We start from the raw sequence: 26,976 nt of genomic DNA on the forward strand, positions 1-26,976 counted from the left end.
GTTAAACAGATTTGTAAATTACTTCTATTTAAAAATCTTAATCCTTGCTCGAGAGGAAGTACTTTTCTTTTTGAATTTCTTTTCTGTCTGACCACAATGCTCTTTACTGACACCTCTTTGTATTGCTATGGGGATTTGCTTGTACTCTGGACAGATCATGACATGAAGCAGAGAGCCCTGTGGTCAGACAGAAAATAAATTTTAAAAGAAAATAACTTCCTCTGGAGCACACAGCAGCTGGTAAGTACTGGAAGGATTAGATGTTTAAATAGAAGTAATTTACAAATCTGTTTCACGTTCTGGCACCAATTGATTAAAAAAAAAAAAATGTTTCTCAACGGAGTACCCCTTTAAAAAGGAAAATGGAAAGAGCAGCAACAAACCGAAAACAAACATTTGAAAGCAAAGCCCAATCTCTCCCCCCCCCCCCCCCCCCAAAAAAAATAAAAATAAATTAACATTTTTTTCTTTTTTTTTTAAATACCATGGCCTATAGACAATTGGCAAACAAAAAAAATCTCCATTTCAGAGGTGTCAAGCCAAAAACTGATAAGACATGTCAGGACACAAAAAGACCACATTAAACTTATCGGAAATTTCAAAAGGAATGGAACCAAATGGCCAAGAAAGGTCTGATAAGAAAACACTTAGCACCTTGTCTCCGATGTTATAGGCACCTTATGGCCCATAAGGGTCTTATCTGTACAAAACCTATAAAAGCTCAGCCAAGACATAAGTTATTTGCAATTAGAAAAAATCTTTTGGTCAATAATGGAAATTAAATAAGCAGTTAGGGGTCCTGAAGGGCCTTTCCACCAGTTCTATAGGAAGTGTTAATGCTATGCATTTCATTGTAGATTAGTCTGCAAAGGCCATTCACAAGACAGATATACTGCAGGGAGGCATTTGCATGTCACATGGAATGAAACAATGGACATTGTGGCAATCATAGTAGGGTGTATCTCTATTACATTGGGCCATTGAAAACCTTCAAGCCATTTGCAAATACATGAGCCACATTTACATATTTTAAGTGTCGGTCTCTCTACCAATCTTATTGCTCTCAGAGAGAGTTGGAACAACAGTCTTGCCAAAAGGATACCCTTTAATGGCCACCAAAAATAAAAGTAATGATATTACACGTCGAGCTTTCAAACCAAAAGTTCTTCTTCAGGCATGGTATCATATTAAAGGGGTACTCCGCACCTAGACATCTGTCTGATCTCAGGGGTCCTGCTGCTGTGGACCCTCGCAATCTCTCCTGCAGCCCCCCCCCCCCCCCCCCCCCGAGTGATCAGCTCTCCGAAGCTAGGTTTGCTCTGTGGCTGATGACTCACGATACAGGGATCGGCGGTTCATGTCACACCCCACTCCTTTAATGCAAGTCTATAGGAGGGGCATGACTTACCACGCCCCCTCCCATAGACTTACATTAAGGAGCGGGGTGTGACATCATGAGGGGGTGGAGCCATGATGTCACGAACTGCCGGCCCCTGTCATCAGCCACAGAGCGAACTTAGCTCCGGAGAGCTGATTACTCGGGGGGCTGCAGGAGAGATCATGGGGGTCCCCAGCAGCGGGACCCCTGCGATCAGACATCTTATCCCCTATCCAAAGGATAGGGGATGTCTTATCACGGGTGTCCCGCCGTTGGGGGCCCCCACAATCTAGCATGCAGCGCCCACCTGTTAACACTGCAGGAAGCAATGGAGGCTTCAAGTCTTATGCCTCCAGACCACAGGGATGGAGTGAGGTCATGTCCCGCCCCCTCAATACAAGTCAATGGAAAGGGGCGTGATGGCCGCCTCCGCCCATTGAGGGGACAGGTCGTAACGGCACAAAGGGGCGGAGTCGTGACGTCATGATACTCCGCCCCCGTGGTCGGGAGGCATAAGACTTTGAGCCTCCAGTGCTTCCTGCAGTGCTAACAGGTGGGTGCTGCATGCAAGATTGCAGGGGTCCCCAGTGGTGGGACCCCCACGGTCAGACATCTTAACCCCTATCCTTTCGATAGGGGATAAAATGTCTTAGTGCCGGAGTACCCCTTTAAGATTGCCATTTCGTCTCTCTGTCTCAGAGAAATAAACTTTTTCAATTGGCTAACACTGCACCAAACCTCTCTCTTCTTCCACCAATCTTGTAGCACTACTTTCCCCTACCTTGGCAGCTTAGGGACCATAAGATACTGGTCAAAAGTTGTTCAATCAGAAGGTTCTCTCCCCAAATCACCACCATCCCCATTAATTTCTATGGAGGAAGAAGAAGCTACAAGACATCTCTGGTGCTGCATGCCATACCTCTCGAAGGAGAACAGAAGAATCAGCCGGGAAAAGAAAAATCCAACATGGCAGATTTATTCAAACCCTACCATTTCAAGAACAGATTTACAAAGGAGAGCCTTGTATAAAGCACACCTTGTTCCTCTCCTTCCATATATCTAAGAACAGTGCTCAGAGATGAATCTGAATATATTAGGAAGGTCAATCATTTTAACCTTCTTTAAAAAAAATTTGGGGAAAATCCACAAAGCACAAAAAACATTTAAACAATGTCAATCAGGTGGAAATCGGCTACAAACCTGATATATTAACTCTGAATAAAACAGTATCTGTTCCAAATGGGCCACTAGTAACACAGGCATACAACCCAGAATCCTCCTGCCTTGCGGTGAGAATCTGGATAGCATCGCCTGTTATGCGAGTGTGGTTAGTCTCCGAAAGCTGAACTCCGTTTTTCACCCAGCTGATGCTCTGAACATCCTCTCGAAACCTGCACGGTAAAATTATCATGTCTCCAGGATGAGCCAAAAACGATTCCATTTCTTGTTTAGACTCGGGGCCAACTATGCGGGGGGGAAAAACAAAAAAAAAACCTGAATTAATTTTTTTATTTATGTATCTTTTTTTTTTTATTTAAATAAGGCTTTATATGCCTTTACTTTTTGTAAGGGGTGGGAAAAAAAAGAGTTGGGATTGGATGGAGATTAAGTAATTCCAAATCATAAGACAACCGGTGAGGAGCTCTCAAAGGGTTTCTAATAAAGGTAGGTCATCCATTATGGGGCTAAAGGTTAATTTTGAGGTATGACCGGACTGAGAATACTCTTCAAACAGATACTTCCATGGTATGTGAATATTCCCAAAATTCGCCATACTGTGGATTTGGGTAGAAAACATTAAAGTTAAGCAGGTACTTCATGGGTGAAGAACAGGTTGGATAGCAAGCTAGAAAATGTTAGTGTTAATATTAGAAAAGCTTAATACAATAGCCGCAATGTATGTATATATATATATATATATATATATATATATATTCATTCAATCACGCGAACATACAAGACCAAATGAATGTCAGACCTGTGGAAAGGGACCATAAACTTTTTCTATGACTCCCACAAGCACCATTTCACAATGAACAGACCTAGTAGGTGCATATAGACTTATTGTCAAGCAATGCTCCATGGGAGAAAAGTTTCAAGTCAACTCTCCTCATAATATTCCCAGACCTCCAAGGCCTATGATTTTCTGACCAGGTAGTTTTCCGGTGTAGACATGACAAATAGCCAACTATAAAACGGGAACTCCATTAATGGCTAGTTGTTTGACTAACCCTTTAAGAAGAAAGCCACATGTTTTCTTAGCCCAGTTCTTATCAGTGTCAATAAGATAAGAGGAAGTTCACCGTAACCTTAGCAAACTTTACACACACAGGTTCTTCCATTGAAATGAGCAATATACCTGAAGTTATTGGCACAGAGAATAGTTTTTTACCACATCCAGTTCATGGTAATGTGCCATCATATAATAGCCTATGGTTTAAATCAAGATTTTACATTACACTTTTAGGAATTAGTGGTGATTTTTTTTTTTTCCATTCTACTACCTAGATTTTAAAATAATACTGAAATCTTGTGTTTTTCAGTTTGACCACTAGGCCAAAAATTAAGTTGAGACTTTCTGCTTTGGCTGTGATAAGGAGGCAACTACTGGAGAGGGATGTCAACACTATTGCAGTAAAATTGCAGTAAAATTACACTAGATAGAGAAGTCAATAGATGAAGCTCACAGCTCAGCCTCCCACTATGTGGAATTACTTCTTCAAAAAGGTCAGAGTATGCCCAAAAAACAGAAAATGTTTCGGTATGTGTCTCTAAACAGGGGGAAAAAATGTAGCTGATGACTTCCCTTTAAAATGGTACAAATTATTAAAGGAGAACTCCAGTGATTTTTTTTTATCCATCATGCCCGTGCTGCCAGAATAAAAAATAATAATTTTTAAACTTCCACTACTCTCATGGTGCCACTGATCTTGCCATCCTAGCCCCTTTGGCCCCAGGCTTCTCCCCCCTTTTGGTGCAGACACGTCACACTGCGGCTCAGATAGTCATCGGCTGCAGCAATGTCTCAACTTGGCTGGTAATACACTGAGCGGCAGTAAGATGTAATGGGCCCGGGGAGCAGGAAGAGGCACATGGCACTGCTCTTCTGGGTTTTGGTGTCATGACATCACATGGCCGATGCGTTGTCCCGCCTCAGACGCTAATTTGATGACCAGCCGTGTAGAGTTATGTCACCAACCCCGAAGTGCCTGGCACAGAGTTCCATAATTCTGACGGCAGAGTGGGAGCGAGGAAGGTAAAAGAGAGTTGCTGTTTTTTATTAAAAAATAATAATAAAAAAATAGATTTTACAATGGCTTAGTTTTCAAAATTGTGATCATATTTGTTCTAAGCCAACCTGCCTGATCATAGTCTAAGACAGAATCAATCTAGATGTAAAATAAAAGGAAAAGAAAGAAAAAAAGAAAAAACACCCGTATTTTTAGGATGACATTTCTACATTTCTATGACTTTTGATACGATATAATACAGTATTAAAAACACATGTATTTCTTTAATTCTTGGAAAAACTAACTTATAAGGTGACCTTTAAAACGCAGCCTTTATACACCACCCTGGCATAGGCCAGAGTCCAACTATCTATGAATCAGTACCGAGTGTACTTTCAAAAGGCAAAGTGCAATAGCGAAGGAATCAAACAGCGAGCTATGGCCAAGACGGTAAACAGTTCTATGTTGTGCTTTTATTATTTTTTAAATATCAGGAAGAAGTATTCACAGATTTCACTTTTACTACACAACCAAGTAATAACCAGTCACTTATAACAATTTTCAGCCATTATTTTGATTGTTCACTGGCAAAAAAAATAACAAAAAAAATTATATTATAATAAATATAAATAAATATATATAAATATAAATAAATATATATATATATATATATATATATATATATATATATATATATATATATATATATATATACATACACACATACATACATAAATTTATCCATATCAGAAGAAAAACAGCACTCCCCAGGTAGATTCCAAAATTTTATGGTGCACGCAAAAGTCAGACCTGGGTCAGGAGTTCATAATTAAACAGAAAAAGGAATATATCCGCAACACTCAAGTCCATGAAAAACGTGGAAAATGTATTCAATCAAAAAAAGTGAATGTCACATAGCAACGTTTCAATCAGCTCTCCTGGTCTTTCTCAAGCTCAGTACAAATGGTGTATTTCACACACTATATAGGGATACCAATCTGGCATCTACTTAAATCAAATGTGAAAAACATCTTTATCACACATTAATTCCGTGTACGGTGTCAGTATCCAATTAGACATACATAAACAATATATGTGCACTATAATAAATCATATAATCATCAATCCCTTTAATATATCACCCTTATTAAGGTCCTGATAAGGTCTCAGGACATCTGTGCATGTGATTTAGATCATTTAAAACTATAGTCTTACAGTTGGAAAGGGGTAATCACTCACCCGGAGCCCACATGGGAAATTCAGCATGTAAACAATTCAATGCGCATGCGCGCCGGAAGTACGTCATCCTGAGAACCATACTAGGCAATAGAGGCGTGTGTGTAACTATCGCAGTGCTTCTCAAATAGTGGGGCTCCATAAAGGGGGGTCCGACTCACTCGCAAGCGGCGTCGGTACCCGAGCAACTCTACGGCTGGATCTTACTTATGGCCCTGGGTTGTCAGTGTGGCTGCCTGGGAGAGGCACTTTGAACTCCGGCGTGGCGCGCTGCTACGTTCAGACGTGAGGTCACGTCACCGGGGTGACGTGACCTCACGTCTAAGCGCAGCAGCCCACCATGTCGGAGTTCACTGTGTTTATCAGTGTACAGAGCCCTGCTTGTTGTCAGCGCACAGAGCCCTGCTTGTTGTCAGCGCACAGAGCCCTGCTTGTTGTCAGCGCACAGAGCCCTGCTTGTTGTCAGCGCACAGAGCCCTGCTTGTTGTCAGCGCACAGAGCCCTGCTTGTTGTCAGCGCACAGAGCCCTGCTTGTTGTCAGCGCACAGAGCCCTGCTTGTTGTCAGCGCACAGAGCCCTGCTTGTTGTCAGCGCACAGAGCCCTGCTTGTTGTCAGCGCACAGAGCCTCATATACGTTAATAAGGATACAGTGTTATGCAGAGGTGTACTTATAACAATTTTATAGACAAATGATACTATTTACAGTCGCGCAGGGGGGGCGCGAAATGTTTTCTTCTTCCTAGGGGGGGCATGACAGAAAATAATTGAGAAGCACTGAACTATAGTAACGTATCAGAGCCGCTCTGCAGTGCGATATTTATCATTGTAAAAACATGCTCCTTATGTGTAATCCATGCTACTATGAGCATGTGTGTAACTGTGGCATCGTGTCCCAGTGGGATGCGCTATCCCTGCAGTGTGATCTCTGTAATGACCTGCTCTTACGTTTGCGCACGCGCACCAAACAGTGTATGGCGTGCAGCACCATCTTGAAAGAGGGCAACCCACTTTAACATCTTAAATAAGGGGCAACCCAACCTGACATATCAAATGAAAATAAAATATAAATAACAATGAAAAAATAAAATAATCCTGGAAAAAAAAATTATAAAAAAATTAAACAAAGCAGCAGGTCAGGTAAGTTATATATATTGCCATCCTTCCATGCACACACATTCTTGCCCATTTGTTGCCTCAGTATGGTGGTATCTACCAGAATCCGGCACAATGAAGTGTCAGAATCTTGAATTCCCAGAGCTTTGTGCCCCGAAACACCACCCAATAGGTGGAATCTCCGGGACTCTGCTCATAAAAGCACCATCTGAATAGACTCTCATGCTCACTTTAGTGTAAGGGCATATTAGGTCACACCAGCTTCCAACGTCTACCACTACCTTGTTCGACCCATAAACTGCAAAAAAAAACAAAAAATTATAGAAATCAAATAAATAAAGTAAAAGAATATATGCACACACGCCACACACTAATATTCAGTAAATGACTAGTAACCTAAGATAAGTGATTACAGAATATAGTAACTTGTAGCTCCTGGGTCAAAGTGTAAAATATGTAACAAAGCCCTTTACCTACTATGTGCCATAATATTGTTGCAAAGAGGCCTTTCGGGCTTCTGTAAAATACTTTGAAAATGGTTTTTGTATTTTATTTTATTTTTTTTGCACAAAAGTGTTACATAACATGTTAACATTATGCGAAATAGAAATGGAAGTGGTAATTTCTTTTTGTTCTATTTACAATTTACTTTGCTCTCACTACAAGAAGCTTTAATAAAAAGGAGCTTTAGAAAAGGTAAATTGGTTGCTAGGTAACCATTCTTAAATCAGAAAGGGTTACACAAGCTGTTTTGCATTTTTAACAGCACTTTGTTTTGTTTTTTTTGTCCTTCATCTTGAAGAGTTTTCCCCAAAGTGACAGATGCAGCTTTCTTTTTATGCTGCTTTATATGGACATAAAACCCTGTCCCTTAGAGCAGACCCTAAGATTATGGATAAACAAGTGAATAACCCTGTTACACCCATAATGGGGCCATTACGGCAAAGGTCCTAAACAAGGTCAGATGGGCTGTAGATGCCAAACAAGCCCATTTTTTTCTATTGTTTAATGACATTCGATGCCAGTACTTCTGACACGTTACATGGCCGATCACTTTCGGTTATTGCCAAGTGCAGGTCTTCTGACAGTCAAAGCGGGAGCCTTATTTAATCTCTTGTTGTTCTCCGTGTGACAGGAGCGATGGTGGGAAAATTAACTTAAGAGCTCAAATTCTTGCTCCAGGCAAGTGATGTAAATGATGAAGCTCAGGTGGCACCATGGACACAGGAGAGGATTTTATTTCAGACACGCTCTGGGCTACTTCTAGCCAATACGAAGACGACAGTACGTGAACAGGTCAATCATAGAAACATAAGATAGTGTTTTTTGGGGTCATTCTTACAAAAGCCCACCAAAAAAAAAGAAAAAAAAAAAGAAATATGTAGTAGAACGCCGTCAAAATGGAGAGCAATACTGCCCCAACAGTAGATAAATAATGCCGTCACATAGTGCTCGTGTAACATTACCGGATAATGCAATATAGGGAGTACATATTAGAGCCATCATATTTTTTTGTGTAAAAAAAAAAAATCCTAAATATGGCAAGAGCTAGCACCATGACAAAAGCCTGGGCCACAGCAGGGTGGTGGAAAAGGATCTCAATAGAGATGAGCGAACTTACAGTAAATTCGATTCGTCACGAACTTCTCGGCTCGGCAGTTGATGACTTATCCTGCGTAAATTAGTTCAGCCTTCAGGTGCTCCGGTGGGCTGGAAAAGGTGGATACATTGCTAGGAAAGAGTCTCCTAGGACTGTATCCACCTTTTCCAGCCCACCGGAGCACCTGAAAGCTGAACTAATTTATGCCGGAAAAGTCATCAACTGCCGAGCCGAGAAGTTCTTGACGAATCGAATTTACTGTAAGTTACCTCATCTCTAGATCTCAAGTCTTGGAGACAAATTCCCAAACATTTCTGTTCACAAGGACCAGACTCACAAAAAATGAGATCAGAACATTTTTTTTTTTTTTTTTTTTAGACCAGTCGTCTCCAATATAGTACCTCCAGATGTGGCAAAACTACAAACCCCAGCATGCCCGGACAGCCGTTGGCTGTCCGGGCATGCTGGGAGTTGAAGTTTTGCCAGATCTAGTTGGAGACCACTCTTCTAGACCATGCAGAAGAAAAGGAATGCTCTCCATCCACACGAAATCTAAAATAATAAACCCCTGACCCTAAGCTTTTGTGGCACTGTTATTTGATATATTTCATTGTAGAGTATTCAGAATCTGTATCATGTAGGACAACTCATCCCTGCTATCATTTCCCCATAGACCTTCTAAAGAAAGGTAAATAATAGGCCTGCGTTTCCTCCCAAGGTGCTAAGAAAAAGCCTTAAAAGTCGATGACAGGCCACCCGAGGGTATAAAAAAAATAATGATGAATGTAATCTGTAGTAGGACACCATAAAAAATTAAAAATTAAAAAAAATCATGTCCATTTGTTTCCCGAAAATCTAAGTTCGTCAGCGTGCCACTCTGTAGCTCATAGAAGCATCTTTTGGCTGGTTGGGGTGGAGGGAGATACACCGCTCATAGTGGGCTCATGTGGCATGGCAAGGACGCTGCCATCCACTATGATTGGCAGTCTATCATGTAGAAAGAGGAGAGAGTATATAGGAGAGCTAGAGGGGTCTTCCTGTGCATGTGTGGTAAAACCACATGGACTTCTGCGGATCCTGCATATCACAGGCCACTAAGAAAGAGAACCCCTCTGCTTGGACAATATTTGTCCCACAGTATTTGTGGGATGACTGAAAGCAAAACTATAGAACTTAACTGGCAGATGGGTGACCACATATGTATGGCCGTCACTAAATACAACTTACGGTTATGCACGGCTAGGCTTTACATTGCATGCATTTGCAGCTTTAAGGTACTTTACTGCATTGTTTTATTGAACCATTTCCAGTGGTTTCCTGTTTTTTATCGCTTGTATGGCTTTTACAATTTCTTTCCTTTAAATATGACTCAACCACCTGTCAGTGGAAAAAAAAATGGTTGGGGGACCACTGCAACTTAATGAGATTTAGCAATACCAACAACTGGACATTGTGTGCATTTTTTTACTCCATGATAAAACAGAATGCATTGAAGCATCATAGCCCTCGAAGAAGGCATCCTGAGGCTATAGCCATACACTTTAAGACGCCCTGCAGGTGATGAAATGGCCACGCCCCCTCAATGCAAGTCTATGGGAGGGGGCGTGATGGCCATCACGCCCCTTCCGATAGACTTGCATTGAGGGGGCATGGCCGTGACGCCACGAGCAGGGCGTGACCATGGCATCACGTGCCTCCACCCCGCATCGCCAGTCATCCGTCACGGAACGAAGTTCCCTCAGTGCACCGGATTTCTTGGGTGCTGCGGCAGAGATCGCGGGGGTTCCCAGCGGCAGGACCCCTGCGATCGGACATCTTATCCACTATACTTTGGGTAGGGGATAAGATGTCTAGAGGCTGAGTACCCCTTTAACTCCTTGACAGTTGGAGACTTTCCATCACTATAACCAGTCACGTATGTTGTACGTAAACCCTTTACTAATAACATTCCATAGCTGCAAAATACTTTACAGCACATATCAGTCCGGCTGATTAAAGGAAGGATTTCTGTATCACTAAACACATAATACTTCATTAACTCAGATGGCAGAGAACCACTCATCAACTCTTCCCCTGTAAACCTCAGATAATGTTTAACCCTGTTCTGCTTGACAGAATAAGCTGAACGGTCACATCGCCATACTGTATACCTAGAACTGACTTTCCCTTTGAAGTTACAGCTTGAATGATCACTTGGATATAATAAACCTACTTGAGGGCAAACAAACAATTCATACCATGTTCAAAATTATTATATAATATATATATATATATATATATATATATATATATATATATATATATATATATATATATATATACACACACATACATATACATATATATATATACACACACATATATACACACACACACACACACACACACACACACACACACACACACAGAGTGCAACCTCAAGTTACAATATCAATTGGTTCCAGGACGACCATTGTATGTTGAAACCATTGTATGTTGAGTCCATAACTCTATGGAAACCTGGTAATTGGTTCTGAAGCCACCAAAATGTCATCCAAAAATAGGAAAAAGTGAGGATTAAAGAAAAATAAGTAGATAACAAATATAGATAAAGCAAATCCTTACATGTAAAAGTAAGAAAGATCTGCTGGGAGCCATAAATCACTGTCTATGTCAGTGTTTCCCAAACCAGGGTGCCTCCAGCTGTTGCAAAACTACAACTCCCAGCATACCCGGACAGCCGAAGGCTGTCCGGGCATGCTGGGAGTTGTAGTTTTGCAACAGCTGGAGGCGCCCTGGTTGGGAAACAATGGTCTATGTAGAGGACAGGAGTTTCTTCAGGGTCCTGTACAGTACACGCAATTTCCTAAAGAAGTGAAATGGAGCTGCCTTTACTTGGTGTCCAAAGGAGCAGCTAACTGTGACATAAGTTAAGAGTAGTACTCAACATGTAATACCTCCCTGTACTGTAGGGGGCGCTACCAAACACCAGTCAGTGCATGCACTTCAGTACTACAGTGCACGCGCTAATACAGAGATTTTACCAGTGAATGCCCATTCCTATTGATCTGTTCTTCCAGCTATTAACATGTTTCACAGATCTGGACTGTCTGTAACATTGTATGTTGAGTCTGGTTTCAAGTTACAATGGTCCAGAAAAGACCATTGTATGTTGAAACTATTGTATGTTGAGGCCATTGTAAGTTGAGGTATCACTGTGTGTGTGTGTGTGTGTGTATATGTATATATGTATATATATATATATATATATATATATATATATATATATATATATATATATATATTTATTTTTATTTATTTTTTTTCCCCTTTTTTTTTTTTTTTTTTTTCTTGGCAAATTCTCAAATGTATCCTATAAAAATAGGAAGGTATTCCAGGCTCTTACATGATGTGCTGCTGGTGGTTTCTTAGGAGGTGGCAAATACTATTTCCTTTACACCTCCTGGCTCTGATCTCCCACAGAATGTGATAGAAAACAAATTGAAACACTATCCACATCTTCACTTTCCAATTACACGTGCAAAGACATCATGTACAATGTACCAAGAAATGTTTTTCCTTCTGGCTGACAACCTATTTATTCATTTGGTATCTGTATATATTTAGAACAATTACACACACACACTTGGGGTCAGCCATTAAATTTAAAGGGGTTATCCAGGAAAAAACTTTTTTTTATATATCAACTGGCTCCAGAAAGTTAAACAGATTTGTAAATTACTTCTATTAAAAAATCTTAATCCTTTCAGTTCTTATGAGCTGCTGAAGTTGAGCTGTTTTTTCTGTCTAAGTGCTCTCTGATGACACGTGTCTCGGGAACCGCCCAGTTTAGAAGCAAATCCCCATAGCAAACCTCTTCTACACTGCTCTCTGCTGACATCTCTGCTTGTCTCGGGAACTGCACACTGTTGCCAGACAGAAAACAACAACTCAACTTCAGCAGTTGATAATTATTGAAAGGATTAAGATTTTTTTAATAGAAGTAATTTACAAATCTGTTTAACTTTCTGGAGCCAGTTGATATATAAAAAAAAAAAAAAAGTTTTTTCATGGAATACCCCTTTAAGTTACCTGTCTGATTTTGTGTTAGTGCCCATAGTGTTGCCAAAACAGCTCAGATTCGTCAACCCCTGGACTCCATAGATCTCTGAAGGCGACTTGTGGCCCCCAAGATGTTAGCAGTGGGTTCTTTAAGTCCTGTAAATTGTAAAGTGCAGCCTTTATGAATCAGACTTGTTTTCCCAGCATATCCCACAGATGATCAATCGGATTGAGAATTTAAGGAATCTGGAGGCCAAGTCACCACGTTGAGCACTAGGTCATGCTCCTAAAACCTTAGTTAATTTTTGAAGTTGCCAGGGAATTATAGTGCAGAAAGATCACTGCTTTTAGAATATCCCCTTACCATAAAGGGATGTACTTGGTCTGTACCACATATATATACATATATATATAGGGCTGTATTTGACGTTAGGCTACTGTGGGCCTGGGCAGAAGTATTGAAAGGGGCAGCACTTGAGAGTTAAACATTTTTTAAATTGGTGTAGCTGTGGTCTGGAGAAAGAACATTTTTTAAAATTTTGGTTAAATCCACATGGGTCAGAACTGCCATTTTACCAGCAGATTTACAACCGCTTATGTTGTGGGTTTGAAACTGTTTTTTACCATGTTCTGTTAATATGGGCGAGATCCACAACTAATCTGCAACAAGATCTGCATGTAATCCATGTGTTTTTTTAATTTCTTTTTCTTGTATTTGTGACAGACCTGCTTAAAAAAATAATAATCATCCAATGCAAGGAGAAACATCCTAATGGGGAATATTCAGTCCAGGTGACTAGGGCCGAACGATCTGTAAATATGGTCCATAAAATATGGCCCATAAAAATAAAATAAAAAATCCCTGCAATTGTTCAGTCCAGCATAAATAATCTAGTTTACAGGTTTTTCAAAGTACACGATGGGCAATATGATAAAGAAAATAAATAAAATAAAAAATAGTGATAATAGAAATAAAACTAATAACAGTAATAAAAATAATAATAACAATAATAACTATTAAAGGGTACCTCTCATCAAAAAAACTTTTGATATATTATAGATTAATGTATGCAGAATAACTTTACAATTGCATGTTATTAAAAAATATGCTTCTTTCTATTTAATTTTCCACTTTGAAGAAATGACCACTAGGGGTCTCCCTACCAGTCCTGGCAGCAAGCATTTCAGACTCATGCTGGAGTCCTAAACACTACGAGCTGCCAGTCTGCTTTGTTCACAAAGGAGAACACTCAGAGCTGCCAGCCTGCTTTGTTCACAGCCTGTTTGGCTGAGAACAAAGCAGGCTGGCAGCTCTGAGTGTTTAGGACTCCAGCATGAGTAAGAAATGCTTGCCGACAGGACTGATCGGGAAAAATACAATAGAAAGAAGCATATTTTTCATTAGCATGCTATTGGAAAGTTATTCCACATTCATTAATCTAAAGTATATCAAAAGTTTTTTTTTGATGAGAGGTACCCTTTAACTAGTAACTTAATATTCATTGTTTTTATTAATAATAAGAATGTTTTTTTTTTTTATAGTATTACTACCTTCTAATTTCACTTTACATTTGAAAAAACAAAACAAAAATGAAAACACACATTATGGTTGTTGGAATGTGGCAATATTAAAAAAATAAAAAAAAAACATTTCTCCCCAAAGATATTGCTATTTCGGTGCTGAAGTAGCAAAAACAAAAAAAACACACACATACAGCACGAGGCATACTGCATTTAGTAAGGACATGACAGGAATGAGGGGAAAAACAGGAAAGGGAATGAGGAAAAATAACTAGGGAACTGAAAGCAGGCCTTGTAGGTAGGGCACATGGAAGGAATCCTTAATAAACACTGACGCAACATGTTATGAAGAAAGAGGAGTTGGCGGAAAAAAAATAAAGTTAAAAACATTGGCGCTTTCAAATGCAAATGGGACAAAGCATGAGATGCAAACTTTAGTTAAGCTGATGCTGATGGAGATGGAGATTTAGCCATAAAGGCCTTACACAAAGCCCAACTATGACAAAAGCTAGTGAATGGCTCTAAGCAGCAGGCACTGGCTGGTTTCTATGGAAACGCCAATGGGGCCCAGTTAAATTTTTCCCTTCTACTTCCTGAAGCATACAAAAAGGCCCGTGGGTACCCTAATCCCAAAACCTTCAAGGAGGGATGGGGGGGTCAGAAGTTTCCCACATATTAGAGCAGGAGGAAAGCAGAAGCACTCAGCCACGTAACACCTTTTAATCCCCTTTCAATGACAGGAAAAGCAGAATGTTTATATTTTACTCATCACAAAAAAACACAGGGTTAAATCTGTAGTTAGGTCATCTGGAAAGAAACATCGGTAGATTAAAGAAAGGTTTTACTATTTAGGAAGGGGGGGGGGGGGGGGGAGGGGAAAGCTCTCAATAAGCTTCTCCAATGCATGCTATAAGGCCAGTGTAGCCTAATCTGTGGGTTTTGAGCCGTTGCAAAACTACAACTCCCATCGTGCCCTGAACAGTGTTCCCCAACCTGTGGCACTCGAGCTGTTGCAGAACTACTGCAGTTTTGCAATACTTTTGCCACAGGTTGGGGACATGGAGTGCTGCTATAGGCATACCGTGGGATATCACACGCATATGGGCCAAAATTATACTTTATTTAATGTATTTAGTAGAGTAGCGCAGTCTACTATAGCATGTCATACTTTATTTTTTACGTTACACAGACATGTACAGGCCTAACAAAGGCCATAAGAGGAGTCTAGTGGGACCCTATGGTCAGGGTTGTTATTAGAGAAGTATTGGTGTACGGGCTTAGGCCAAATTAAACATAAAAAGGGTCTCCCCGCTGCTGGTTCTACCCCTTCCCCCTACACAAGTGGTCTCAAACTTTGGCCCTTCAAATGTTGCAAAACTTCAACTCCCAGCATGCCCGGACAGCCGTTGGCTGTCCGGGCATGCTGGGGGTTGAAGTTTTGCAACATTTGGAGGGCCACACTTTGAGACCACTGCCCTACACTAACTGGGGAACCAGATGGTACAACAGCATAGGGGCCCTTACATTTCTGATGGCGGCCCTTCCTATGGTTATTCTTATGTGTACATCAGGAGCTTTTTTATGTGTAGGCCACATGTGCTGTGAATGTGGCCTAATATACTATACCTTATAGTACAAACAATGGGGTGCTCACATAAGATAAGTTGCCTAATGTTTCGGGGATATGTTGGCATACCATGGAATACCCAGGCCAATGTCTGTTGATTCCAAAAGGACCAAGCGTAATTTATTAGTGACGCCATTCAGTCCGCTTCCAAGCAGATACAGTGGTCGCCTGTACATACATATGCTTGGAAAGGGACTGAACATAAACCCCAGTAAACTACATTCAGTCTTGCTTGTGGTATCCCATCACCAATGACTGTCCTGTGGGCTGCGGATCTCCTTGGGCATGCCTGCTGCTCCTGTGTTGGGCCCACTGTTCTATTGTTTACTGTGTTTATGCACATATGTGCTGTATGTACTGTATTGTGTTATCTGGGTACTGTACCCTTAAGAGATGCAGAGTAACCAGGTAATCCTGTTACCCAATGGGAACCCCCAAATTCCCCTGTATATAGTGTGTGAGGTGGGGGAGTTGTCTCAGTGTAAGTTCATCTTAGAACTGTGTGCTACTGTGTGGAAAGGCATTAGAAGAAGTGTGAGGTGATTCCGAGGGAAGCCAAAAGAAAAGTTCTTCATCAAATCAACCCTGCCATTCTTCAAGTGTTCCCCGTACAGGAGTTGGCGAGTCATACCCTGGCGCTGTCACTGAATTCGGACCTTAGCAGAACCCTAGTCAGCGTGGGATCTTTCTTAATCTCAAAGTCTCAAGTCTATCTAATTTAAGTAGGTGAAAAGCACCATTAGTCCCAGAAGGGCAACAGGGCTCCCAAAGGTTACACTGTATCCCTTCTACTCTGTTCCTTACTGCGAGTGTTGTACCATCTACTCCTGCCTCAGTAAAAGACAGTTATCCGTAACCTGGTGTTGGTGTGTTTTATTGCCCCATGCCTGGCCGAGGAGAAGCTGTCTCAACCTCGGACCGTGTATAGGCTAACTGTGTCCTGGCGTCACGACCTGACAAGTATATCTTGCACCCCTGTGTCACCACATGCCTACATATACACTTTTGCTACATTAACAGATAGGTAGACCTAACAAAAATAAAAAATGGTGATGGCAGCATCATGCTGTGGGGGTGTTTATCACTGGCTGGGTAGAGACCCGTCAGGGTTGAGGAAAAGATGAATTGAGCAAAGCATTGTGCTATTCCAAATGAAAACCTGATGCAGAGTGCTCTGATCCTCAGACTGGGTAAAATATTCAATTTCTAACATTTTTCTAAATATCTGTTTTCATATTATCATTATGGGGAATGGAGTGCAGAATAACTCAATTTTAGCACAAATTTTTGCACTAGGCTGCAACATAACCAAAATTTGAGATAAGTGAAAGGGACTGAAGACTTTCCAAATGCAAAGTATCTCCTATTTTATCCATTAGCAGACAATAGCATGTACCCAAATAGGTCTATGGAGAGACAGTACAGTGTATCTACACAATTTGGTAGGGTAAAAACTGTAACTGTCGATCCCACAAATTATACCTGATTATTTAGATGCATACTAGGATAAATATCATTTAATTGCGAGCGACTAATTACATCTTGGAATCTCCCCAAAACTATCGCTGGTTAACTATTTCCCCTAAAAAGTGTTTTCTCATTAAACACACAAATCCCTTATCCATCCTGACCCAGGAAGAATTTTTAGGACAAGCAAACACCCTTTGTCTGCTGGAGTGGGGGAGGTGATTCATTATTCCACACAAGCCCTAATGCTTGAATACAGATTCATCGGTATAAGTGATTATACAAGACGCGGATTATCTCTGCACTTAATTGGGTTAAAAAAAAAACACAGCACAAAAGGTTCAGAGTGCACTTACAGGTAATGAGCAATGTACAAAACCAGAGTCTGCCGGGAGCCAGGATAAAAGATACACACGATATTACATCAAACCACATATGTCTATACGATACGTATATGATACAGAATGGACATAAATGGATCTTTACTGATTTAGTAGGGTCAAGTTCATTGGTGACTTGTTTACAAAAACTATTCAACCTCACATAGGGTTTTTCAGGAGTATAAACTGAAGACAAGTTTTTATGATAAGTCATCAATGACTGAGCAATATGAAGAGAACTCCAGAACATGGAAATAATAAAATCCTTGACTGTTTGTGGGCCTTGAGGACTGGATTTGGGACCCCTTCTCTAGAGTATTAGAGGCACATTGGCTGAGCCAATGTGCCAGGCAGAATTGAGAGTACCTCTGCCCTATTCGTTCTGCTGACTGGTGAGGGGTCATAGGGGGCTGACCCTCAATGATTTCTTATTGATGACCTAAGGATCGGCCATAATAGGCCATGTCCTTCTGGAAAAAACCCTAGTGTCAACTAATTCCATTATTGCAAGAGATCTACCCATGTATCTGAATGTGGGATACTAGAGCTCCTTGGAGGAGTCTTCTCTCTGAGGATACTTTTGTGATACCATTATAAATTAAGCTGGCCATAAACTCTATCCACAGATTTTTTTGGAATCAACTACGCAACGTGGACAGAGGGCTTCACAGATGTATTATCTTGGCCTATACAACCACTAGCATCAAGATAACCAAAAATAGTGGAACAGGTGTGAAACTAGGAAAGCAAGATTTCCTTCCTATTGGGGGAGATTTATCAAAACCTGTCCAGAGGAAAAGTTGCTGAGTTGCCCATAGCAACCAATCAGATCACTTCATTTTGCAGAGGCCCTGTTAAAAATGAAAGAAGTGATCCGATTCGTTACTATGGGCAACTTTTCCTCTGGACAGGTTTTGATAAATCTCCCCCATAGTCCGTAAAATTAAGCTCTGTTACATGTATATAAACAAGTGGATCACCATCACCCAGACCTCCATTACTACACATCCTTATCTTTGTTGGTTCCTTTTGATAAAGTGTGCTTGACAAATAATAATGTGACTTTTTTGGAACAGATATCACCAATTTGCGTCACATAGGAAGTGACTAGATCGGTGCAGATATGTGTGTTGGTTTAATGCAAATAACATGATAGACCGGTTTGTGACCCTCCACGTGGGTTCACACATTCAAACAGAAGACAAACAAGTTAAGTTAAAGGGGTACTCCGGCGCTAAGACATCTTATCCCTATCCAAAGGATCGGGGATAAGATGCCTGATCACGGGGGTCCCGCCACTGGGGACCCCCGTGATCTTCAACGCCGCACCCCGATAGAATCAGCCCCCGGAGCGTGCTTGCTCCGGGTCTGATTAGGGGTGATCACGGGGACGGAGCATAGTGACGTCACGCCTCCACCCCCGTGTGACGTCACGCTCCGCCCCCTCAATGCAAGCCTATGGGAGGGGGCGTGGCAGCTGTCAAAAAGAAAAGAACTTCCTCTGTAGTATACAGCAGCTGATAAGTACTGGAAGGATTTTTAAATAGAAGTAATTTACAAATCTGCATAATAACGGAAAGTCGGCTCACTGGGTCACCGCACAGCAAAATAATCCTCCAAGTGTAGAAGAAGAAAACGGGTTGATGTCAACAGATAAGAAACTTCACCTTTATTGCGTCACATTAAAAGCATAGACATGGAAAGACTTCAGTAGGACATATGGATAAAATCCTTGGAAAAAGCACCAGGCATGACGCGTTTCAGGTCATGTGACCTTTCATCAAAATTTACAAATGTGAGCTTCTGAGCATTGTAGTGCGCCCGCAGTGCCTTGACGTCCACACATGGGGTATTTCCATACTCAGAAGAGATGGGGTTACAAATTTTGGGGGGCTTTTCTCCTATTACGCCTTGTAAAATTTTAAAATTTGGGGAAAAACTGCATTTTAGTAAAAAAAAAATAAAATAATTCATTTACACATCCAAAGTCGTCAAACACCTTAGGGGTGTTAAAGGGGTTGTCCAGTGATTAAAAACGTATTCCCTATCCTAAGGATAGAGGATAAGTTTCAGATCGCGAGGGGTCCGACCACTGAGGCCCCCCCCCGCAACCTTCTGTACGGGACCGCGACTCGCTGGCCAGATAGCGAGTGTTGACCACCACCTGAAGCGGTGGCCAACACGCCCCCTCAATACAACTCTATGGCAGAGCCGGAGATTGCCGAAGGCAGCGCTCCGGCTCTGCCATAAAGTTGTATTGAGGGGGCGTATCAGCCGCCGCTTCGTGTGGTGGTCAACATGCCCCATTCCTGCGGGCTGTTTGGGCCCTGTACAGGAGATCGCGGGGGCCCCAGCGTTCGGACCCCCCGCGATCCAAAACTTATCCCCTATCCTTAGGATAGCGGATACGTTTTTCACCACTGGACTACCCCTTTGAGGCTCACTGTACCCCTTGTTACGTTCCTTTGTAGTTTCCAAAATAGTATGCCATGTGGAGAGTTTTTTGCTGTTCTGGCACCATAGAGGCTTCCTAAATGTGACATGCCCCCCCAAAAACCATTTCAGAGAAACTCACTCTCCAAAATCCCATTGTCACTCCTTCCCTTTTGAGCCTTGTAGTGCACCCACAGAACACTTGAGATACACATATGAGGTATTTCCTTACTCAAGAGAAATTGGGTTACACATTTAAGGAAGATTTCTCTCCTTTTACCACTTGTAAAAATTCAGAAACTGGGTCTACAAGAACATGCCAGTGTAAAAAAAATGAAGATTTTGAATTTTATCCTTCACTTTGCTGCTATTCCTGTAAAACACCTAAAGGGTTAACACACTTACTGAATGTCATTTTGGATACTTTGGGGGGTGCAGTTTTTACAATAGCATCATTTGTGGGGTATTTCTAATATGAAGACCCTTCAAATCCACTTCAAAACTGAACTGGTCCCTGAAAAATTCTGATTTTGAACATTTTGTGAAAAATTGGAAAATTGATGCTGAACTTTGAAGCCCTCTGATGTCTTCCAAAAGTAAAAACATGTCAACTTTATGATGCAAACATAAAAGTTGACATATTGTATATGTGAATCAATATATAATTTATTTGGGATGTCCATTTCCTTACAAGCAGAGAGCTGCAAAGTTAGAAAAATGCTACATTTTTTAATTTTTCATAAAATTTTGGAATTTTTCACCAAGAAATTATGCAAGTATTGATGAAAATTTACCACTAACAAAGTAGAATATATGTCACGAAAAAAACATTCTCTGAATCAAAAAGAAAAGTAAAAAAGTATCTCAGAGTTATTAATGCTTAAAGTGACAGGGGTCAGATGTGCAAAAAATGCTCTGATCCTAAAGGTGAAAAGGGGCTTGGTCCTTAAGGGTTTAATCATTTAGATGAGCAAAACCAGATGAGATTTAAATGAGCATTTAGATAAATGCAAAAAATGAATAAATAATTATTTATCCAAGACAAAAAAAATAAAAAAACATTATATAAAAGTTATAATATAACAGCCCAACGTAGGCCAATAAAACACACCAATGTTTTTCATAGGCTCCTTTTGTCAAAAGTCATTGGGACTGGCTAACTCTTTAAACTGTATAGTGGCCTCCTGACTATCCCCCAATAGATGATGTATGTAGGGTTAAGTATGTTGGATTTCATTTGGCCAACCCTTTTGTTCTCCGAGTAACAATCCGCTGCCAGAGGAGCCTGGCAGTAGCTTACTCCTCCTCTCTGCGTTGAGAACTCTACGATAACTGAAAGCTATTTCAGGTGTGCGGCCACCTTAAAAGGGGTACTCCTCCCCCCCCTAGACATCTTATCCCCTATCCAAAAGGATAGAGGATAAGATGTCTGTTTGTAGGGGTCTCGCTGCTGGGACCCCCACGATCTCCCTGCAGCACCCAGCGTTCGTTTAGAATGCCGGCTGCGGCACTGGAGGCTCGTGACGTCACAACCTCGCCCTTGTGACGTCAAGCCCTCCCGCTCAATGCAAGTCTACCCTGTACACAAAGCTAAACTAGCAGAGATAGTGTGGAGTTGTGGGAGGATCAATATCCACATTATTTCAGCGCAGAGTTCATAGTGCAAAGCAATACATAACATAGAAGAGGATGCGCAACAATTCTAAACATGCAAAGCTGCTAAACTTCTCTATGGTAAGGAAGTCATTGTCTCAGGAAAGGTCAGGAAGGTGCCGCACGGCTCAGTGAGTTATATTTTCAACTCTGGTGAGTAAGGATTTTATTCCTCAGAAGAGGGATTAATTCCTGAAGGAGGGTAGAAAAAACATACAACATAGGACCCCAGCTGTTCCAGTTGGCCTCTGACCTTCTTCACTAAAGTGTGATTTTTTTCTCCCCTCACCCCTTGTGAAGCGGCCCTTTTTTTCCCTTCCCCCTTCCTCACAAGCCCAGACACAAAAGCTTCCTCAGTGCCGCTTGTTGAGGCAGCACAAAAATGTTTCTGGCCCCTTTGGCTAATGAAGTGTGTGGGTCAAAATGACTGTTTATATATGTTAATCTACTTCCTCTCTGCGCTCCAGACAGGCCTCTCATTCTAAACACAAGCCAAGGCAAGAGCCATTATAAATCACTCACACGCACATGGAAGAGTAAGAAGCACTTCTACCACCATTTATCATATAGTAGGCTTTTATTTCATATCCATGAGTCTCACTATAATCCGGCTATTTGGAGGGAACTTTTTGCAACAAAAACCTTTATATTTTTTATCCTGAACACAGGTAAACATTGTGATTCTTTTTATAAACTAAGAAAAAAAATTGTTCTGATCAAACAAGGAATTATTGTTCCCTATAAGATGGGGAAAAGAGGGTTATATCTACTATTTAATGGAGCTGACCCATTATGTCCTCAATTGTGTCATATGGGAACAAACGTATCACCAAATGGCTTTGACACATCGGCCCATCTTTGGATCAATGATGCTCAATCTTGCACTATACATAGAGGCTACTACTCTCCCTTCTTCCTTTCTGCCAGACAATGGATCAAAGGCAGTTAAGGGGTTATCAGAAGATTAAAAAAAAAGTTAAATGTGTGTGTATAAAATATATATATATACACACACACACACACACACACACACACACAGTGACCCCCCCCCCGACCTACAATGGCCCCGCCATCGCATAAACGGCTATCCGGCAGCGCAGACTGTTTCAGCTGCCACCGGATAGCCGTTTACGGTGCCCCGTGTGGTCCGCTGACGATCACTTACCTGTCCTCGGGGCTCTGGCGCGTCCTCTTAGGGATTCCCTGCATCGTCAGCGCTCTCCATCGTCATCATCACGTCGCTGCGCACGCCGTCCCGTCATCCAATAGAAGCGGCGTGCGTAGTGATGTGATGGCGGCGACGGAGAGCGAGGATGCCGGGGAAGCAGAGGCCTTGCCGGAGTGTTGGAGACACCCCGGGGACGCGGCCACAGCGATGGAAGGAAACATCCAGGGCAGCGGTGATGAGCGGTGATGGTCCGGAGCGGCTGGGACACGTGAGTATAACCTCCAATACCAGTGGTCTTCAACCTGCGGACCACCAGATGTTGCAAAACTACAACTCCCAGCATGCCCGGACAGCCTTTGGCTGTCCGGGCATGCTGGGTGTTGTAGTTTTGTAACATCTGGAGGTCTGGATGTTGTAGACCACTGTCCTATACTTTACATTGCACGGATCCCTCAACATACGATGGTTTCAACAAACGATGGTCCATTTGGAACGGATTACCATCGTATGTTGAGGGACCACTGTATACACATATACATACATACACACACATATATACAAACAGCCGATAATCCCAAGGAACAGGTGGGATTAGGGATGTCGATGAGTTCCTTCTATTTTTACTCCACCCCAGCAATACAATACACTTTATTTTTTCATCCCTGGACAACCACTTTAAACCAAGGCTAAGCCCATATCTTCAGTAGCTGTTGGCCAAATTGCTATCTCTGCCGATTCCCCCATACACATGTATGCTCAGATGTGGCCAAACATTTTCAATATCTATCGGCCAAAATCCAACACATCCGATCCTGCTCTCCACCGACATCTAATGGCGGAGAGTTGGGAGACTGCTATACACCTTTAACAGCCAGCCAAACCTGCCAACACCAGAAGGCTCAGCCAACTCAAAGTATAAAGGTGTATGGGCACCAAGCTTGTATGTTGTCAGGAAAGGAGAGAAAGCCAGTGTCAGACATCCCTGGTGGTAGCTTATCTCAAGGATAGCTTATACAAGGATAATGCACTGAAATATACCCAGGCATCTGTGAAGGGAGAGTCAGGAGGCCGGCATACACATTAGATAGCCCGCCAGTCCTGCTAATAAGATGACTTTTGTCTAATGTGGATGAAGCCTTTAGATTTGGCTTTTGCTCTTGGAACGTCTGTCTATATAGATGACACCACCATAAGTCACAGTCATTGATCTCTAGTCTGACTTGTGACCTTGGCTGATCTATTGATCAGGAGCATATCTGGCACAAAAGAACTTTCCAAGTATTGATATCAATGGCTGAAAATGGTCTAAACTGATCTTTTTAGACTTCTTACATCTATAGTTTATGGCCCTATGTCTGATTCTCGGAATCGTTCCAAGTTTACTTCATGCCCAAAATCTTATTTTACTAATTTATTTTTCTCACTACTTAAAATACGTAGGGCCAGATGTCCCTGCTAGATCTGCACCCTCCTATTTAGAACATGCTTTTAAAGGAGTAAAGGGAATTGAATCCTCATACACACTCGTCATACACGTAAGGCCTAAATCAGTGGTTCTTAACCTGGGTTCAGTGAGTCTGGGGTCCGGTGAGTCAGTCTCGTGGGTTTGGCGGAGGTCAAGACACACACCCCCCTCCAGGCCCGTCGCAACAGGACAGGCAAACCAAGCAATTGCTTGTGGCCCCGAGCAGAGCTGGTGTTTGTCCATCCTGTAGCGACGGGACAACTCCCCCTATCACTATTAACTCCCTGCGGCCCCGCGTTTAGTTTAAAAATGCAGGGGCCGCCGGGAGATGGCGCACGCTGGGAGGTCACTGATGTCCTGTGCATGCGCCCATAGAAACGAAGGCGCCGAGGACCGGAGGATCGAGAAGGAGGAAGACGCGCGCTGGCCAGCTTGGTAAGTGACCAGCGGCACATCATCTTCGGTGCTCCGACCATCGGTTCCGGGACCTACTGCTATAGCCGGAGTGGTAGTTAGAGCACTGAAGTTGGGCAGTACACAGGCATTCAGCCTCCAGCCGTACACTGTATATGGCTGGAGGCTGTATGTGGGGGAACACTGCCTGCGCCTAATGTGTGGGGGAACACTGCCTGCGCCTAATGTGTGGGGGAACACTGCCTGCGCCTAATGTGTGGGGGAACACTGCCTGCGCCTAATGTGTGGGGGAACACTGCCTGCGCCCATTGTGTGGGGGAACACTGCCTGCGCCTTTTGTGTCTTAATGGTTTTGTTCTTTAATGGTTTTGTTCATTTTATGCACCTATGTATAAACATATACCTCCTATGTTTTGAATTTGAAAAAAATCATATTTAATATTTCCAATTAAGGGGGGTTCGGTGAATGCGCATTTGAAACTGGTGGGGTTCAGTACCTCCAACAAGGTTAAGAACCACTGGCCTAAACTATAGAAATTCACCATAATCAAACATGGAATGGGCACTATGTTACATGTCAATAGGCTGCGCTAGACCTGTACTACACGGAACACCTATCTTGGAAAGGTTAGTGTCCTACATACAAGTCAATCTTTACACTTTAGCTAATAATTGCCGACTAGGCAACATCTTTTGTTAGGACTCATAAACTACTTGGTTTAGAGGTGCAAATCTTTAACCAGGAGTGTCTAGTGTGCTAGATACAGAATGCTAAGTGACCTGGACAAAAGTGTTATTGTGGGAATGTAACCCCAGGTGGACTTCAATTTGGAGTGAATAAATGGAGCTTTATCAAGCAGAACCGACCGCTATATAAATTCTTGTGACATTATACATCATACGGGTGGTTTATGGGCAACAGGACTTCACACTAAAGCTCTCTAGGTGAGGTGCTACAAGTAATTTATAGGCTAGAATTCCAGAAGAGATAAACCAGATGTTATGTATACGGAAGAAAGGCAGAGGGGAGCATTTTTTGGAAGAGATCACTGGGATGTTCCTGCCCTTGGAGAAAACACTGCTCGGAAATGCTCATCTTGTAATACACAGATGAAGCAAATAATGTAAATCAAATCTCGTACTCTATGGGGTGGATGACACCATAAGAAGGTTTGTCGATAGCTCTAATGGTTGGGGTGACCTGCTCATAACCTCTATGTGGTATGCAATATCCTTACCTAAAACAAAGGATGGATAATCTCCTTGTGCCATACCAGATACGCTCCCATCCATTCAGCCCTTAGTTGTTGTGTAGTTATACTATCCACAGCCATCAGTCATAGGAGATTACAGTCATTGTCTACTCCTGAGCTGCCAGAGAGGTGGCCCTACACATGGGTATGAGCTAACGCTAGGTCGGCCCCATCACCCATCTTTACTTTAGCACATACAAGGAGTTCCATAAGGGTTTTGCTAACTTTTCAGTAAATGTTCCCGACCTAATGGCTTTGATAATATTTAAACCCTTGACCCAATTGTCACTATGGGCACACACAACTGTAAGCGAAAGAACAGGAGGGAACAAAACCCCATAAGTTTCCTTGGCCCGCAGTCTCTACAGAATTATAAGTAAACTATATAATTTATTTCTATACTGTATGCATATATATATACGCTCTGGAAGACATAATATAAGCATTTCTTGTGTGGACATATATACCAGAAATGGTTCTGCAGAGATGAGACATTTACACATAAATTGTATTTCTATCCACCCACATTATCCTATGTCTAAGAAAACTTATCTTCTTCAGTGTATAGAAGGATCAGCAACCTGGGGCTGTGTAATGGTAGATGCACAACAGACTGTCAGAAAGGTATGCAACGTGTTTACCCAGAAGATGAGTACAGACACCCTGGGGCTATGGAAAGGAAGACAAGTTCTTCGCTGGGACAAAGGCAGAACAGGAAGTCTGTGCCAGATTATCTGAGCCCTAAGGCTGGGAACCTGCTTAGCTCTATATGGTTTGGCAGCCATCGGGGATAGAATTTCATTTATCTCCATTGACAAATATAGGCGAGTGGAATGCGTAAAGAAAAAAAAAAATAATAATGGTGCCTTATGATCCACCCATTTACGAATATAGCAACAAAAGACAACTGGATGATTTATGATCCTTGTAGAGTGTAATCTTAATCTTTTTTAAATTGGTCCAAAAATTTTATCGTAATTATTATTTTTTTTTTGC

At 41.8% G+C, this 26,976-nt stretch overlaps 1 protein-coding gene across 1 annotated transcript in view; it reads right to left on the minus strand.

Annotated features, from left to right (window-relative positions):
• Positions 1 to 26,976, minus strand: part of FGFR1 (fibroblast growth factor receptor 1) — a 115,141-nt gene that overhangs the window by 47,330 nt on the left and 40,835 nt on the right. Inside the window, exon 3 of the mRNA XM_056570946.1 lies at positions 2,579 to 2,842. Coding sequence (XP_056426921.1) covers positions 2,579 to 2,842 — 264 coding nt within the window. The remainder of the gene's footprint in view (positions 1 to 2,578; positions 2,843 to 26,976) is intronic.

This window comes from Hyla sarda, chromosome 4 (genome assembly GCF_029499605.1).
Source record: "Hyla sarda isolate aHylSar1 chromosome 4, aHylSar1.hap1, whole genome shotgun sequence".
NCBI classification, from domain to species: Eukaryota; Metazoa; Chordata; class Amphibia; order Anura; family Hylidae; genus Hyla; species Hyla sarda.